This window comes from Pleurodeles waltl, chromosome 1_2, assembly GCF_031143425.1.
Source record: "Pleurodeles waltl isolate 20211129_DDA chromosome 1_2, aPleWal1.hap1.20221129, whole genome shotgun sequence".
In the NCBI taxonomy this organism is placed as follows: domain Eukaryota; kingdom Metazoa; phylum Chordata; class Amphibia; order Caudata; family Salamandridae; genus Pleurodeles; species Pleurodeles waltl.
The window spans coordinates 101,015,101-101,033,442 of NC_090437.1; the positions used below are offsets into that span (position 1 = coordinate 101,015,101).

Here is an 18,342-nt window from a genome sequence, read left to right on the forward strand (position 1 = left end):
ACCATTGCACCCAGATGCCCCAGGGCCGGTAAAACTGTATCACTGGTCATGTGTGTGGCCTTGCACCCCTAACACCCTAAAATCCTCAGGGGACCCCCGAGAACCGCTTGCAAGGACCCCTTTAACAGTAAAAGTACTTTGGAACCTTTACTGTGTAAAAGCGTGTTACTTGCTAAAACAATACAAACTGCAACAGTATTTATCTTCTTTGAAAGTATTCTGGTATTGAAACAGAATATAAACAAAACATTGGTCTTGAGTTCCTTCGTGTGTCTCATAGGGTATTCAACAAATGCTTAGCACTGCCCTCTGATAAGCCTAACTGCTCACCCACAATACCACAGAAGAAAGTTTTTGGGATTATTACTTTTACACCTGTAAACTAATAAGAGTCGCTTGTACTATCTGCATAGGGTACACTACATTGATAGCCAGCTTCCTACAGACTACACCCATGAATCTATACATCAATGGAGCCTCCTGTAGCATTCATCTATTAGAACACTAAAAGTAAATGACACATTGGGCATTAGGAAAGAGGGCAACGAGAAGATAGTTCAGATTTTCCTGCTGGACTCTAATAATAATAATAACATTGTTATTGCCTTGCGTTCTTCATTAACAGCTTTCAATATTCAACACTATCTTGGCCCTCCAATGGATCATTATTCTAATGGGTGTGGCCAAGGAACTACCCCATCAGTACAAAAGAGTATATAAACTAAATGCAGTTTCTTAGTTCACCTAAATTACCTTTAGATCTCTGTGGATTATTGGTGGTTTCTGCTTGTGCATGTGCTGTACTGCTCTGCATGTCTGATAGAATACTTTCAATATTGTGTCACAGGACAGGGGACCCTTCGCCTCTGTTTTGTTCAAGAATTCCACCAGCTGTCCTGAAATAGATGACAAAAATGTATGTCGGCAAACAAGAAAGATAGATCTTTATAAATATTGGAAGTATCAGTTTACTTATTCAAACATGTTAGCACTATATCTAAGCATTGATTTCTGAAATTCAATGCAGAGTAGTCTTGAATAATAAGAAAGAATTTGAGAGATACAAAAGTCAATAAATAATATGCAAATCTAAAACTATGGAAAAGTACAGTTTAATAAACACATTACACTTGCAAAGACCATCACTTTTTTTCTTTAAAAAAATGCTCATGTTCATTTTTTAACACAGCATCACAGAACCGTGTCACAGCTAAGTCTGTTCTTTCCAGATTTTCAACTCAAGACCCCTGCTTATATGCCATTTCTTCCACCTAATACAGTGGTTAGCCCCATATCACTCGAACCCTAGGGTATCCTGTCCCCATCTCCCTTCGTCCCTCAGCTGTCACCTCCAACTTGTACCTGTGGTCTTGGAGGGTTCTGCACACGATTTGTCTCCCTCCTGCTCTTCTTCCCCTATCACTTCTTCCATGCTAGTCCCATGTGTTCCCTCCCAGGCACCACATATTTTGAGATACTGTCTTCGACACCCCCTTCCTTCCGTATAACATTTTTTTAACCTCCATGGTACTACTCATTCACAGCCGCCATTGTTCCAATGTAGGGGTTGTGTACTATCACTATGTCTCTAAAGGTACTCGTGGTAAGTCATTATTATCTGATCTTGCTAGCTCAGTCTTGTCCAACATAGTGCCTGCATGCCAACATGCAGCCTGTGGGTGCCTTTCATCTGCTGCCTGCACAAACAGACACTGCTATAGCCTGTGGTGGATAGGCTAGGATTTGTGCATCAGGATTAAGCCATACGAATATTTGACAAGCAAGTTGCGCAACAAATCTCATATAAAAATATGATTAAAAACGCCTCAAAATGCAAAAAAGTATTCTCCTAACATGTGAAATAATTTCACTTTCCCACATTAGATTAGATCATGCACTAGAAGGTATAGCTTCTAAATATTTACAGGGTCTTGCTTGCTAATGTCGGAGATATACCTCAACCTTATTTGGAGGGACAGTCGTCATTCTACTGTTGCTTTGTTGTCACCTTTTACATAAGGTATGTTCACCTCTGATAAGCTTCAAAGGGCTAATTGACCCTGAAATCCTTACTCATCCTATATTTTTTCCATCGTCATTGCTTTTAATGGGTTCACTTCACCTAGAGGGACTAGTATTTTAAAGCCAAAAACCGGGACATTTCACAACAAGCATTTGAAATGCAATGGGTCTTGCGTTTGCTCTAGTTAGAGCTATTAGCGTTATAAATTCCTAACTGGACTTTTCTTGTCACATGAATTGAAAATGAAAAGTAAAACAGTTGACTGCAGATTAAAAGCACCACGGCCGCCAGGAACGTCAAGGAGAGATACAAAAGGAAAAAGTTGTTCGCTCGCAGTGAAACGTATCGGCAAAAGTGCAATTATCCATGTAACAGGGTTGATGGCCAAGGCGGTATCAAACCTTCCCCAAGGAGAGACAAATGTAAAGCATTTACCAATAATAAAGGATTTCTGAAAGGCAAGCCCACAAATGAGTTATAATGGTGGGCGTGCTTAAAAGCACACAAAGATTACAACAGGCCAGAGTGCTTTCACACTCGACCTAAAAAGGGGATAGGAAGCCATGGGGCCAGGCCTGCTCTGAAAGCAGCCCCAAGCCTGCATCCAACTGGGAAAAAGCCAGGGTGGCCGAATGACCAGTCCATTACTTACACATTACACCTCACAAAACCCTATATGTATTTACAATGAAAATAGCGCACATATTATTGCATCACTGACAGAAGGGGCATTGCTTAGTTTGAACTAGTGGTTGTAGGTCAGGCCCACCAGCATTCTCTTTTGGGGTATGGGACTCACTATCAATCATCAGTCTTTGACACTAAAGGAGAGAAGGAAACATGGAAGAGGAATACAGAAAACAGTGCGAAATTGAGAAGGCAAAGAGGAAAAAGAACCTGTAAGAGTGAGATAAAGGGAGAGGGAGGATATTGGTCGAATAAAGACTCTTGAGGTGAATTCAAGCCAAACCACCTTCGTATCTGTCAGTCCTGGCATTCGGAAGGTCGCTGAAAGGTTCCGGAGACAAAATTTTGGCCCCGGCACTTATTCTTTTACAAATTAAACACTTAAGAACAGATGAGGGAAGCATGCAAATGGATGTACTTTGATAGAAGGAAGAGCACTTAATTCTTATTTTAGTAAGCAGTGTTATCTGAAGCAACATAACTCTACCATTACATCAACATGTGTGTGAGTCTGGTGGGCATTTACAACACACACTGTGGCTAGCAAATAGGCTGTTAAGTCTGACTGAAGCAGACAAACACCAACTTTGTGAACCGTCTTCATAACACCTTTGCTTTTTAGGTGTTTTATAGTATGTCTTTGTCAACACACCTTTTGATGCAGGAATCGTGTACATTGGCCCTCTGCATACCATACCTTAGTATCCGAGTGGAGGTGGAGAGGGAATAGTAAATACGCACCTCAGGGACGCAAGAGTGGTGGCTGGGGGGCGTTTGGGAGGGAGTCAATATGCACTAAGCGTGGGCCGGCCAGTGTTACTAAGATACGGGTGGAAGCTGTACATTGCAAAGACCATTCTTGCTGCAGTCTGGGCACAGAGACATGGAGACTTTCGGTGGGAGACAGGAGAGGAAGGAAATATCCAGGTGAGACAGACAAGGAGGACAAATTTCATAACTGCTAAAAAATAAAATAAATAAAAAAGTACACTTTTCACAAGGGCGATATGGGTGGGATGAAAAGGGCTTACAGATCTTGGTTAAAGTGAAATACGAAATATAAGACGAGACAGGGATTGGAAAAAAAAGGCAGTTACAAACATACAGCGAGGAAGGGACAGATATATGCAGGAACTGTGTATTAAGCAGAAGGGCCACACAATTAGAGACAGACAGCTGGAACTAAAGAAAGGTATAAACAACGGACACACACACACACACACACACACACACACACACACACACACACACACACACACACACACACACATCCCCCACGGGACCTGGGATTAATGGGTGCGACCCAGGTGACGCAGGCTAAAGGTTTAAATACGGGAAGCGGGAAAAAGCTTTTTACCCTCAGGAGAGCAACTAATAAAGACACCGTTACTCCCACCAACTCGAGTCGGCGTGGTTATTGCATATAAGCCCACGACCTGACAACTTGGCGACGAGGGAGGGCTCACCCCTACGACGCCAGAGATCCAGAGTGTGGCTCTTCTACGAAGCTTTGCCGCTCACGCCTTCAACCAGCCCGAGGATTTGCCGGCACTCTCCAGCCGGGCCCGCCCAGCTGACTCTCCCCGCCGTGCATGTAATAAGGTGCGGCTCCTCTAGGCACAGCCTGAGGCCATTCGTGAGGCCGCCGCGGGTGCTCGTGTGCCACGCCCCACCTGGGCCTCTTGCCACTCGTTCAACCTGCATTTACATGGAGGGGCAGGAACGTCTCGCCCCGGTTCACCCCCTGCTGGGCCGCAAGTTGCTTAGCCAGCCTGCCTATACAGGAAAGACACTGCCTACAACGGTGCCCACGACAAGAAAGCCAGCAGCTCCTCTGGTTCAACAGCCTGAGAGTCCTAGGTTCCACGTGCTACCAAACCTACCTGACAGCACACCGCGTGTGAGGTGTGCCAACGGCAGAAGACCTTCCTGCATTACATGAGGTGAGGATGCCGCTGCTCCCACGGCACCGGGTACAAAGCGCTTCCCCCCACGCCCTACAGACAACCCAGACCTTCCCCATCATGGCAGGCATCCCCGCCCTGGAGCCATTCACCATCACAGGAGCCCCCCCACGCAGGCTGCCAGGTGGAAAGTGTGGGTAGAGCACCTCAAAACCTATTTCGAGGCTTTGGACGTTCAAGCAGAGCACAAGAGACCCCTCCTCCTCCATCTGGGGGGGCGGACATCAATAAAGTGTCCAAGTTGGAAATAAAAGTGAGGCCACACACATATGACACTCTCAAGAGGGTAATCCCTGCGCATTTCGAACCGTACGCAAATCCAGACTATGAGTGTTTTTTGCTCCACCAGGCACGCCAAAAATCAGACGAGTCAGTTTTCTATGTGCGGCTGAGGGAGCTAGCCAGCACATGCACGCTGCCCGATAAAGACGACGAAATCTGGGCGCAGTTCATCCAGGGATGCCCCTCATCGAAACTCAGGGAGCGCATCCTACAACAGCCAAACATGCAAATGAGGGATACCCTCACCCTCGGACGGTACCTGGAGCTGTCGAAGGGCACGCGCCGTGCACATGGAGCTGGCGCCGACAGTCCAAGTCAAAACAGAACCGGTTAACGCAGTGTCCACAGGCGCACCGCAGACAAAAGAGGACAGCCACAGAGGGAGGCACAAGGACAGACCCTGCAAGTGGTGTGGAGGATCGCTACCGCACCCCGGAAGCTGCCCAGCACGAGGGAAAACCTGCAGTGCATGTGGGAAACCCAACCACTTTGCGAAGGTCTGCCGATCTGCACCAAGGGCAGCGGCGCCCACATCTAAGAAGATGGTCAGAGCAATAGCTGCCGCCCCACCCCAACATTCAGACAGTGATATGGACGATGATCACCAAGTGGTCCATGTTGTGCACACCATCGGTGGTCGACCGCTACCCACGTGTCAGGTGCTGCTACAAGGCCTACTCGTATTTGCATTAGTCGACACTGGGGCCTCGATAAATCTCATGGCCGTAGAAGGGTACCAGAGACTTTCCAAGCCACCACCACTCAAACCGACCAGAGTACAGGTCTATGCATTTGGCAACACTCGACCACTTGAAACAGCAGGTATTTTTTAACGGCAGAACTCACCCATGAAAGCACCACCGTATCGACTAAAATCTAGGTGTCTAAAGAAGGCTCAGGGTTCTTGCTTGGCTGCAAGACCACCTGAAACCTCAACTTAGTGCACTTTGCGTTTAGCATTCATGCCAACAATCTAGAAGACCTCATAAAAGAGTTTGAACCACACTTTAAGGGGATTGGCTGTCTGAAAAGACCGCCCCTCAAACTCCACATTGACGACTCAGCGGCTCCAGTCTCCCTCAGACACCAAAAGGTGGCTTTCCACCTACCCCCAAAAGTGGAACAAGAATTACAGCTTCTGAAAAGAGCAGGCATCCTTGAAAGAGTGTCAGACCCCACCCCATGGGTGTCCCAGATTGTTGTCGCACGAAAACCCCAACAACCTGAGGCTGTCCGAATCTGCGTGGACATGCGCCTACCCAATCAGGCGATCAAGAGGGAACGGCACCTGACCCCGACCATAGACATCATAGGTGAACTTTCAGGATCCCGGTGGTTCTCCAAAAGGGACCTCAGGTCGGAGTACCATAAGATTGTGCTACACCCAGTGTCACGGCTGATAACCACCTTTTCTACACACACTGGCCTTTGGAGATATACCCGGTTGAACTTTAGCATCTCCAGCGCTGCGTAAGTGTTTCAACACACCATAAAAGGGGTCCTTCAAGGACTCCCAGGGGTCCTTAACGTGAGCGACAATAACCTGGTGCATGATCCCACCCTGGAAGACCATATGGCAAGACTACAGCAGTCTTTGTGGGGCTGCAAGAACACGGGCTGACGCTCCATAGGGAAAGTGCGATTTCCTCAAGCAGGAAATAGGCTTCTTCGGATACCGGTTCTCTGAACAAGGAATCGTCCTGGACCCGCACAAAGTAAAGGACATTCAAGAAGCCCCAGCCCCTACGTCTGGCTCAGGGGTCCGGAGTTTTCTTGGCATGGTTACGTATTGTGGCCAGTTTATGAAGAATCTGTCCGACATCACCAGCCCTCTGAGAGCGCTCACCCGGACTGACCAACCCTGGGTATGGGGTGAAGAGCAGAAGCTTGCTTTTCAAAACACCAAGAACACCCTCTCTGCAGACACGTTAGCATTTATTGACCCCCGCTGTGAGTCGCAGCTAGCTGTCGATGCCAGCCCCACGGGCCTGGGCGCTGTCCTGGCACAGAAACAAGACTCTGGAGAGTGGGCCCCCATTGCTTTTGCCAGCCGCACGCTCACGCCTACCGAACAGCGGTACTCCCAAATAGAGTGTGAGCCCATCGTCATCCACTGGGGGTATCGCCACTTCCAACTTTACCTTTACCTTAATGGCAAGGCATTTTCAGTGGTGACAGATCACAAACCCCTACTACCCTTCTTCAAAGGGTCTTCGTCCAAGCCACCTCTGTGGATTGAAAAATGGATCTTGCAGCTGCAGGAGTTCAACTTTACAGTTGAATACCAGCCAGGAACGGGAAATCCTGCCGCCTTCTTGTCACGCCACACCGGTCATGCAACCCCCCAGGAGATGTCAGAAGCTCTAGAGACTGAAGAGTATGTTCGATTTGTGGTCTACCAAGCCAGGCCACTGCCTATGCCGCTAACCACAAACCAAGACGAGTGCCTGCAGATTGCCGTAGCTGCTACCCAGTCGGGGGTCTGGCAACAGCTTCAACGTCCAGAGGCCTTCCGCACAACTGATGCCAAAGCCAGACTGCAACCCCTTTTCAACGTCAGCCATGAATTGTCGGTAAGCGAGGAGGGGTGCCTACTGAGGGGGCTCTGCCTGGTAATACCCGCTAGTCTGGCCGCCCGAGCCGTATCTCTGGCCCACGGGGCCCACCAGGGCATTGTCAAATCCAAAAACCGGCTCCGAAACAAAGTCTGGTTCCCAGGTTTGGACCAGCTAGTGGAGGACACCGTCAAACGGTGCCTTGTGTGCCAAGCCAGCGGAGCTCCGGACCTCCCAGCGCCGATCATCACAGAAGATGGCCCCTCAGCCCCCTGGCAGAGGGTCAGCGCCGACTTCGGGAGCCTGCCTGATGGTTCCTACATGCTGGCGGTAGTAGACGACTACTCGCAATACCCTGAGGTGGAGCTAATGCAGTCCACGGCGGCATCCACAGTTATCCCCAAAGTGGAGAAGCTGATGGCCACCCATGGCCTATTTGGAGAAGTACGCACAGACAATGGACCCCAGTTCAACAGTAGTGAATGGGCAGACTTCCTGAACTCCACCAATACAAAACATTGCCAAATTACTCCCTGGTTGCCACAGGCGAATGGGGAGGTAGGGCGTTTTGATAAAACATTAAAAAAAGGTGCTTCGCATTGCCATGGGAAAGTCCCGAAACATAACAAATTGCAATCTATGCCTTCCTCCTGGAGTACCGAGTCACCCCCCCACGCCACCACGGGTGTGACCCCAAGTCAGCTTTGTTTTGGACGGGTAGTGACTGACACTATCTATCACCAACTGTCATGGGCAGTCCAGCCGCTGCCCCAGAGTCAGTCAGCAGAACGAAGGTCCCAAACCAACGCCTATACCTCTCGGAGGCGGAGGGCCCGAGAAGTCTCCATTCAGGTGGGAGATGCTGTCCTAGTGAGAGACTGCCTCCCTGGAGGTAAATTTTGATAGTCTTTTGAAACACGGCCTTCGACGGTGACCACAGTGAAGGGCACGACAGTGACAGCGAGACGCGGGTCTGAAGAGGTACTCCGAAACATTACCCAGTTTAATCGTCTCCCCTGCTCCACTTATAGGGGCCGCAGGAGCGATAGTTCCGCCACGACTAGGGCCCAGAGCGACTGTGAAAGGAGTCCAGCCCCTCGCGAGAGCACCGACAACCAGGATGGCCCCGTCGCCGGAAGGGCCTCAGTGAATCACCCAGAGCCGGCACCCTCAACGACACCAACATCGACTGAAGACAGTCACAAGGGATGGTGCCTCCAGCCTGGAGCTGAGCCGAAAGCTGACAGACGAAAGTGAGCGTTATCACCTGAGGTCTAACCCCAGCCCGTCCAGGAGATATGCAGACTTTGCACTTGTTTGAATTGTGACTCGTTTGGACGCCGTTGCCTCACTGCCTGTCTTGACACATGTTTGATTAATATTGCGTTTTTTTTCTATCCTGTGGGTTGATCACATTGTTTGCCCTGTGTTTCCATTCTCCAGTTGGGGAGGGATGTAGTGTTGACTTCAGAGCGGGCCAATCCATTTCATCCATATCCTGCAGGGGCTACTTAGCTCATCCCCCACGGGACCTGGGATTAATGGGTGCACCCCGGGTGATGCGGGCTAAAGGTTTAAATACAGGCAGCGGGAAAAGGCTTTTTACGCTCAAGAGCGCAATTAATAAAGACACCGTTACTCGCACCAACCCGAGTCGGCGTAGTTATTGCATATAAGCCCCTGACCCAAAAGGCATGACATAAATAGAGAGGTGAGTGGAGAGACCTGGAGACAGGCTGAAAGTAGAGGGAACCGACTTTTTTTAAGAGGTGCCCCAGCCAGTGAGCCTCTTGGCCATGCACACAGGAGGTAGGGCTGCTGGGAAGGAATGTGCGCACAAGAAATAACTTGCATTTCTTTTCCTGCTGCCAGTGCTTTTTAGTAACCTATGGGAGAAGCAAGGCCCTTTAAAACAATCCTCACTAAAGTAAAAACGAGTTAGAGCTATTAGAGGATGTAAATTCTTAACTGGACTTTTCTTAGCACATAAATTGAAAAGGAAAAGTAAAACAATTGACATAAGCGAGTCGATTCAAAGTGCCACGGCCGCCATGAGCGTGAGCTCAGGAGTTATTGGCTCCCTGCCCGAATGCCTAGAAAGGATCGCGGCTGGGATGAAAGGCAAAAAAGGAGAAGGGGGATCACAAGCTGAAACAGGAGGAAGCGTGACGTAGTGTGATGTCCAACAAAAATAGTCACTTAGAGAAATAACCTGTGGGAGGGAACTCGGAATGCATTTCACAAAATGTACCAATAAAAATGAAGCATTTAAAACAAGGACAACAAAGAACGACTAGCAAGAGTGGGCGTGGTTAAAAGGAGAGAGAGAGAGAGAGAGAGAGAGAGAGATATATATATATATAATTATATATATATATATAAAAAATAATATATATAAAACACATTACAACAGGGCACGTGCACGCTCTACCCTAAAAACAGAAGGACTACAATTTTATTTCAACAGAGTGCAAAGAATGACAGCGCTAATCAGCATAGAATTACAGAAGTGGCACTAAGAACTTAAACAAAATGCAATTTTTAAAGCCAATGTAATGCAAGTTCATTAAATTGCTTTCTGATATAACGCCGGCTATCTCGGATTTGAAAAATATCCCACAATTTTCAGGCAACCCTCTGACAGGATAGCTGGTAAAAATAACAGAACTGTCCCAGCAAATCCGGGACGCCTAGTCACCCTAACTTCACTCTTCCTGGACACACAACAAGCAGAGGAACGTGTCAAGCAGAACGGCTTCTGCCAAGCTCATGTTGTTTCTCCATGTAGGGCTTGTTTAGGTTTCAGTGTTGAATGGCAAAGGTGAACAATAAAGATACTTTAGAACTGTATGTCTACACTTCACAGCTCCACGATGAGACAGATTTCACGTTGTATTGTGCAGGCAAAGTTGTTGCACCCGCTGTTACTTGCTAATGTTGGTCTCCTACTCTGCGTGAATAGAGGGCAAGTCTCACTTTTCACCCTTCAGAGGTGGCAGCGCCAGCACGAGGCGAGAGCGGAGGAAGAGGTAGAGGCCCTGGCCCTGGTTGCGGCTGCAGAGGAAGAGGTAGCAGCCCCGGTTGTGGTGAGCATCGAGTGAGCTGTGCATTGAGCGAGGAACGGAACGGGCTGCAGGCGGCTCCGTGTACGGAGCGGAACAAGCAAGCAAGTGGGTAGTGGGGAGGCGAGGAGCAATGTGCACCAGGGTTAGACTGTTGGTTGGACTGGTGTGGGAAGGTGGCGTGATGGCCAGTTAGAGTCCTGAGTAGAGCCCCAGCAGGTTAGAATAGAGCCCTGAGTTGAGCTCGTGGGAGGGGTGTCGTATTCTCGGCTCTTAACGGCTCCCTCTTGCCCTTGTTCACCTCTACTCACCTTTGCTCGCCTCTGCTCACGTTTATCCCCCCCCACCCCCACCCCCCGCCTGTACCTCCGCCCACCCACTGCTACTTAACACCGGCCAGCCCACCTGCTCACTTAAAGCATGCCTAATGCATGCGCCAGGCCTTGTTCTCCGGTTGGAGCCCACCTCCGGAGTATACTTCTTCAGGCACCAGTTCCAGCACTAGCACCCACCATCCAGCACTCCCCTGTGCACTCTCTCATGCTTTTATTCCACTGTGCCTAGTATCTGGAGTGCAACTGGTGGGGGTCACAAGATTGCAGTGGTGTTACAGGATTCTTTGGGGATCATCAACGAGGACTAGCAATGATGTCTATCAACGGAGGAATCTGTGCCCACCTGACGGATCTTGGGCCTGTAGCGAGCGCGACTGTCATAGGGAACAGCTGCGGAGTAAGTGCACCGGGACCATACGGAAGCGTCCCAGCTAGGTCTGGATGAGGTTTGTAAGAGTCCCTGAGTGCCCCGCTCACCCCTGATCCCTCCCCCACACTGGCAACGCGAAGGGTCAGGCAAAGGACCACTAAGGGTACCCTGGGATAAGTACCCAAAAGTACCTTTGTTCTCCTTCGCAAACACAAACAGCGCAAGTGGCCAGTGTCCTACCAGAGACTAACTATAATTTAAATCATCATGAGGTCGGGCAGTTTCAGGCTCCATTCAGAGGGTAAATCTAGGAACCAAAGGAGGGTGCCAAAGAAAAGCAAGTGTACCGTACTGGAAACACAAAACGATAATCTTGAACCAACTGTACCGCTTCTTACCCCTTTCCAGGCCTATTTTACTAAGTCAGGTAGTATTTGCAAGTTTGCCTTTCTAAAATACCCAACCACAGTTATCTACTTAAATTTCAATGATATTGAGGGTCTTCCGACCCCAATGACCCCATAAATCTTGGGCTCTATGCAAATCCAGCAGAATGCATCTATTAACAAAACTTCATCATCAGACCCTGCTTCTTCAATGATTTGCTCGGCCTCGGACCAACGTTCGAAGTTGGGATCCCCTTTTCAAAAGTCTCCAGACAAACAGTCTGCCTCAGACCTAGACTTAGATCTAGACGTAAATCTTGAGCAACCAGTAGGCCTCATGGACATGAGGATGATTTCTAGTAATGCTTTGACTCAGAAGAAGCCACAGGCGAACAGCACTTTGATTAAGGCCCTGGTTCATGTCCCAACAACAACCATGGCCCATAGCATCGGGAAGCAGAACACTCAACTGATTACAACCACAACAGATAACCCACACGGCCTACAGCTGCCAATCATTCTCAAAGACCTGATGGAGGCACCAAAGGACTCGCTGTCCATCGGAACTCATCAACAGTCAACTCCTATGTTGCACCAAAGTCCAGATACACAGGGGTCTAAAAGGAAGTCGGAAGCCTGCAGTGGTCTATTTAGCACAGAGTTTGAGGATTCCTGGTTGCAATTAATTTCCATAACAAATTATAAGGATCTAGTCCAGGTTGTGGACTTGAGAACCTTCGTCTTGTCAAACACCAAAGAGAAGCATTTAGACGAATCACTATGTCAACAGGAGGCAATGCCATGGTCTACGGCACCGCAACAAAAAACAGTATCCACCACAGTTATCGAAATCTCAAGCAGTTGGAGAGATTTACACCATGACATAGGCTTGCCTACTAACGGAATAAATTAGATTAATAATATGGATATTCCAGCTAGTAGTATCAGTCAATGGGTTCTTCCGGACAGCAGCGACAGTGAAAGCCCTCCCAAAAGTCAACTTCTAGCTCGCCCCAAAGTTGCAAGATGGGGGATCTTACTCTGCTACATTCTTCGTTCTTAATGCCCTCCATACCTCAACGACATCACTTAACATGCAATCGGATAAATTAGATCTACAAATTGACCCAATGAAAGTCATGGCATCACATACTGCTAACACTAACCGTAAATTGGATAAGCTAGTCAAGTGGCCGCCTATTTTAAAGACCACAACTGAGTCGCAGCAAGACTCTTGTAAGTGTGGACCAATCATTGACAAGTTAAACATGTTACCTATCATCTTGAACATACTAGATTAATTAAAAATAAATGAGAGCAAGTTCTGCCTACCCAGTCATGCAATGCAACAATTAATCTATCTAGACTCTCAACAAATGAAACCAGGAGAAGAATTGACCAAGGATCAACATCCGGACCGTCCAACAATAAATGGGGAGAAAGATTTGGGCATAATTATCCTCTGCCCAAACTCAGATTTAAAAACTCAAAGCAGGCGACCAACATTTTGGGATACCTTTAACATTTCTCAGGCCAACATAATGGGGGCTCAGACACCTAAGCCTGTATGAGTACAAAGCGCTCCGATGAACAACATGCACTGACGCCTAACTTTCCAACCAAAAGACAAAAAAAAAAAAAAAAAAAAAACGAGCCAGAAAGGCTAGGAAAAAACAACATAGTGAAGACGGCAGTTGTAATTTTTACTCCATATTTACAATGCAACCAAAGTTGCCGACACAGAGTTCCCTCCCTTCAAGACAATTGCAGGTCTCAAACTATTCGAAGGTTACACTGGCAGGGTAGTAAATGGCTCAGTACAGTTCCTATTGATATACAATCATCAATTTCTCCCTATCAAACTAAACACGTAGTGCACAGGATGATGGAACAACACCAACTTAACCCATCCTGTCCAGACATGAGGGATGCAACACACAAGGACTGGCTTTCACCTAAAAAACAAAAACAAAAAAACAAAAAAAAAATCAGAAATACAGGGAAGCTTGACGACAGTGGCAGAAAACAAGCCAGCATACACATGCAGCAAGAGGTCGGTGGTGCAATTCATTAACTATCACCACAGGACCTCCCAAAAACACCATCAATAACAATGAAACCAACAGATGCCTTGCCAGTAGAGGAAGTGGGAGTTAAGTTACGACCCTGGAATCTGGCACCTTCAGCGCATTCAAAGCTGCCCACACAAGATGATTCTCCACAACTTACAGTTGATTATCGGGGGGGTCAAAATGGGTGATTTGCAGAGAGACAAGCCACAATTACAGAACCTTTGTGGCTCAGAACAAATACAGTCTGTTAGTCAGTCCAATGAACCCTTGCCTTGTGCAAAATGTTCGCTCAGCAGCTTAGGGGAAACATCATAGAAACAATACCAAATTTGAATGACACCGCCCCCACCCCCGAGTGATAACAATCAGTAACGCGCGGGCCTTACAACTACAAAAGTAATGATTCAGAACATATAAACGGATACAGCGGATTTGCAATACAAGTCTCCTTGAAGCAGTCAAGTGGGTCGTCCTACGATGATCCAAAATAGTTAACAGCGTGAGGTCGCATGGCCGATGAAGTCAGCACCACATGCAATCACAGATTACGCCCTCCACCTTCAACACAGTAATAATTTACCGAATAGTTGAGAATCAAGGCAAATCATTTTAACTCCACAGTACACGCCACAAGGCCAACAAGGCTGCTTGAATAGGGGTAACATCCTGAGGCTGTTAGCCGACCTGCCGCTAACCCAGAAGATAACGTCCACAGATTTAATATCGGTGAAATTTCTTCCCAGTAGCGACTGTCAGGGGCCAGAACAAACGCATACCATCTGCAGATTGAGGGAAAATCACCACATTGATCCTGGATGCCAAAACGCAGTTTGAGGCATGGGGGGGTAGTCCTTTCAGAGACTCCTACGCCACACTACCCTTTTCCCTTATTTCCTACTGTTGCAAAAAAAAAAAAAGATCACCATTCTGGCCTAAAGGATCATGTACCCGCATTGGGAATGAAAACCATTGAGTCCTGGAAGAGGTAGCAAAGAGGGAGGGAGGGAGAGGGGGGGGGGAGGAGAGACTATGCTAAAACCTGCCTATGAACCCCCAAATGCTCATAATTATGTGCATGTAACCCCACAATCACAAAATGATTCTCATGCAGAATGGAGGTGGATCGCTCATACCTGAAATGCCCCAAAGAGCAACTGACTCCAAACCAATAATGCAGAAAGTATATATCAGGGGAATGCTTTAAGTATTTTGCCCTGGAACATCGCTGGACCAAAAATTATAATCTCAGACGGCTTTGCATTAGCAAGTAGCCACAATTACAAATTAATTATATTGCAAGAAACATGGTTAATAGACCTAGTTCATCTAGGTGGTTGCATACTACAACATGTTAGTGCCGCGAAACCAAATAGATTTGGTAGACCAAGCGGAGGCCTAGCAATTTATGTTTAGACAGCGCTTCGTGTAATAACAGAGCAATTGGCATTCTCAACTGATGATCTGCAGGCCATTAAACTAATTTTTGGAGACTAGGAACAAGTAACTTCTTTAGTAATATTGAATGTCTACGCCCATTCATGGAAACGCCGTAATGCCCATCTTTTCAAGAAATTATTGAACAAGATTGAGAAAATATGCCCATCCAATCTGGGAGAAATTGAGCCTATCTGGCCAACTATAGAGTGATCGCCCTAATTGACTCTGAGGCCAAATATTTTGCCTCATTGATCCTGTAAGATATGCTTGACAGGTCCAATTCAATCAATCTAGCTCCCCTGAATCAAACCGGCTTTAGGAAAGGCTATGGCACCATGATAAACATACTGGCATTAAGCTATATTGCGGACAAATCAAAACGCCTAAAGAAAAAGCTGCATCTTTGTTTCATAGACTTTAAAAGAGCTTTTGACCGTGTGGACAGAGCCATCCTTTGGCGTAAGCTGGAAAGTTGGGGCCTGCACGAAATAATTCTCTGAAGCAATGAAATTTTATATGATAAAACCTAGGTGCAAATCAAGTTAGCAGATGGCATATAACTTTTAAGGAGGATCCCAACAAATATAGGCTTGAAACAAGGATGTGTCCTGCGTCCGCACCGGTTTAATATTTTTATGGCTGATCTTGCTCCAAAGTTGGATGCGATAAACTCACACTCCCCAAAGCTGGGAAATCTACCTCTATCCCATCTTTCATATGCAGGTGACATTGTTTTATTGAGTCACACAAAAGTAGGGTTACAGCGGTTAGTCTGCACCCTGGTTACTTTTGCAATAACAAACTGGAAATTAATATCACTAAGTCAAAAACTATGTCCATGGGGTGCTCCTTTAAGCCGGCATTAAAACTCAAGCTAGGAAATGCAGGATTGGAAGCGATTAGTCACTACAAATATCTGGGCCTCAACACAGATAAACTGAATTTTGCATCGCAAAAGCAGCATATCGCACAGAAATGTAAAGCATTGACATTTGCCTCTTGTGCCTTAGCCGAAAGGTTAAATGGGCCATCTTATAAACCTCTACTGTCTCTTATGCCCGCCAAACTATTATCAGCCATCACATACGGAAGCATAGCACTACATGGGAAAGATGCTTTAATTCTGGAACGGCAACAAATAAAAATCCATAAGCAAGTTTTTGGTCTCCCTCGCATTGCTTCTCCTTCACAAGTTAGGCTAGAGTTTGGCCTTAAACAACAACAGTTAGACAGGAAATTTCACACGATTAAGACCTGGTATAAAATAAGAGGAAATAAAATGAGCCCTTTTGGTTGTAGCTCTATGGAATTCTGTAGCCAAAGACTTTAAGTCATTATAAAATAGGTACCAGCAGCCCTCTCTGCAAGAGACTCAAATGACACACTTATGGGACTCTAATATGTCATACCCACTTTTTTGTTGCGCACTAAAAAGGGAAATCAGACTGCATTCTTTACTGGAAGACAAGCGCAAATTTACAGGCCGCTTTCATGCTTGGATCGTCATGCACAATTACAGCAGTTTGGCACCAGCACAAAACTTGTTTTCAACATTTCCGGTGTACATCAAACGCCAGCAGCTTGCCATGTGGCTAGGGTCCCTTCCGTCCCTAGCGGATCAACCAACATGGAAGAATGGGGGTGAGATGTCATGCAGCCTATGCAACGCTGGCAGAGATGACATGGTTCATCTAATTTGTATGTGCCACGCCCTACGAGAAGAGCGCCATCAACTGTTAAAACCAGTCTTTATCACTAGTGGGGGCCGTACCTGCCAGCCGGCAGTAATAAAAATGTTCGATCCAACCGAACCGCAAATACATTTAAGCTTGTAAAATTTCTTGTCTTGTAAGCTAAATACTTAACTTGCTGCCCGTGATCGTCACTTCATAGCTAATATTAGTACACTATGAGGATTTAATCACCTCTCACATAAATGGTATTGTGTTCGCAGATAAACCTGCCTTCTTTAACGGTTGAGACCAAGCAATGAGTACAGGTTTGTTAATTATAGGGTCCATTTGTGATCATGCCCATTGAAAAGTTTGTGTACTTTATGCTCTGCCATCGTTAGCTCTCACTTTTCTGTTTAAAACTTCCAGTTTTAGGAGTGATTTTATACTTACTATAATTTTAACAGAATTATGCAAAGTACTATGCAGCGAATGTAGGTTGTTTTTTTTTTAACTGTGCTTTATTTTTTAACAAATTTTAGAAGACTTCGACGTGACTTGAGGCTCGCAATAGTCTCAACGATCTTGTTTAAAAACATTACGCATCGTGTTGAAACTCATGGATCGTTCACAAGCCCGTAGTTCCAATGATCATGTATTCTATTTGTCTTTCGAAGACTTTAGTTAACCATGTAAATAAAGAATTAATCAATCAATACTTGCAAATGAAGGCACCGCAACTTACAATGATTTCCGTTTGTTCGCCTCATTTGACGCTGCTAGTTAGGTTCCAGATTGGCCCAACTGAACACTATCATGTATGTGTACTTTTTGTGCAAAACGTGAATGACAGGAGCATTTCAAGAGATGCTTTTGATAATTTGGAATAGTTATAATTTTGCAAAAAATATTCTAAATGTTATCTGTGTTGGTATGTGGGTTTGTAGGATTTTTAAAGGAAGACAGACTATCTGTATTTGTATTATCACTGTTTTTGTGCAATTTATAGTTTTTTATAATATTTTATTTTCCAAAAAGCAAAATTCGGTAGAGTTTTTAAGCAAGTTATAATGAAAGTCAACATGCATGTGTTGGGCATATCATTAATTACTTAAGTTGCCACCCCACCAGCACCTCTACCATGTTTATACAAAGCAAAATCAGGGAAACGAGATTTGTTAATCAGTTCTCTGTTATTCAGTTCTGCCCGTTGAGGCCCCTATGATGGCCCTACGCTCTCCAAATGTTAAGGTGTTTCTTTGCACACCCCCACATTTTGTAAACTGTCTTCTCTGCAAACGGGATCTATCTTGTCTTTGGTCTTGTCTTTGGTGTTTCATTTACATACAATGCTCTGTTTGGCTACCAGAAGCCTGGTCCCTCCGGCATTTTAGTGCCTGTGTTCCCCTCCGAGCCATCACAAGGAGATTTGGTGCACTTAAAAGCAAAGATCTATAGATTCAAGAGATACCTTTTCTACGTAGTGGCTCCACTGT

The 18,342-nt window shown here is 46.3% G+C and overlaps 1 protein-coding gene across 1 annotated transcript in view; it reads right to left on the reverse strand.

Annotated features, from left to right (window-relative positions):
- The window catches only part of GAK (cyclin G associated kinase), a 1,188,967-nt gene that overhangs the window by 965,157 nt on the left and 205,468 nt on the right, over positions 1-18,342 (reverse strand). Inside the window, exon 5 of the mRNA XM_069236701.1 lies at positions 754-896. Coding sequence (XP_069092802.1) covers positions 754-896 — 143 coding nt within the window. The remainder of the gene's footprint in view (positions 1-753; positions 897-18,342) is intronic.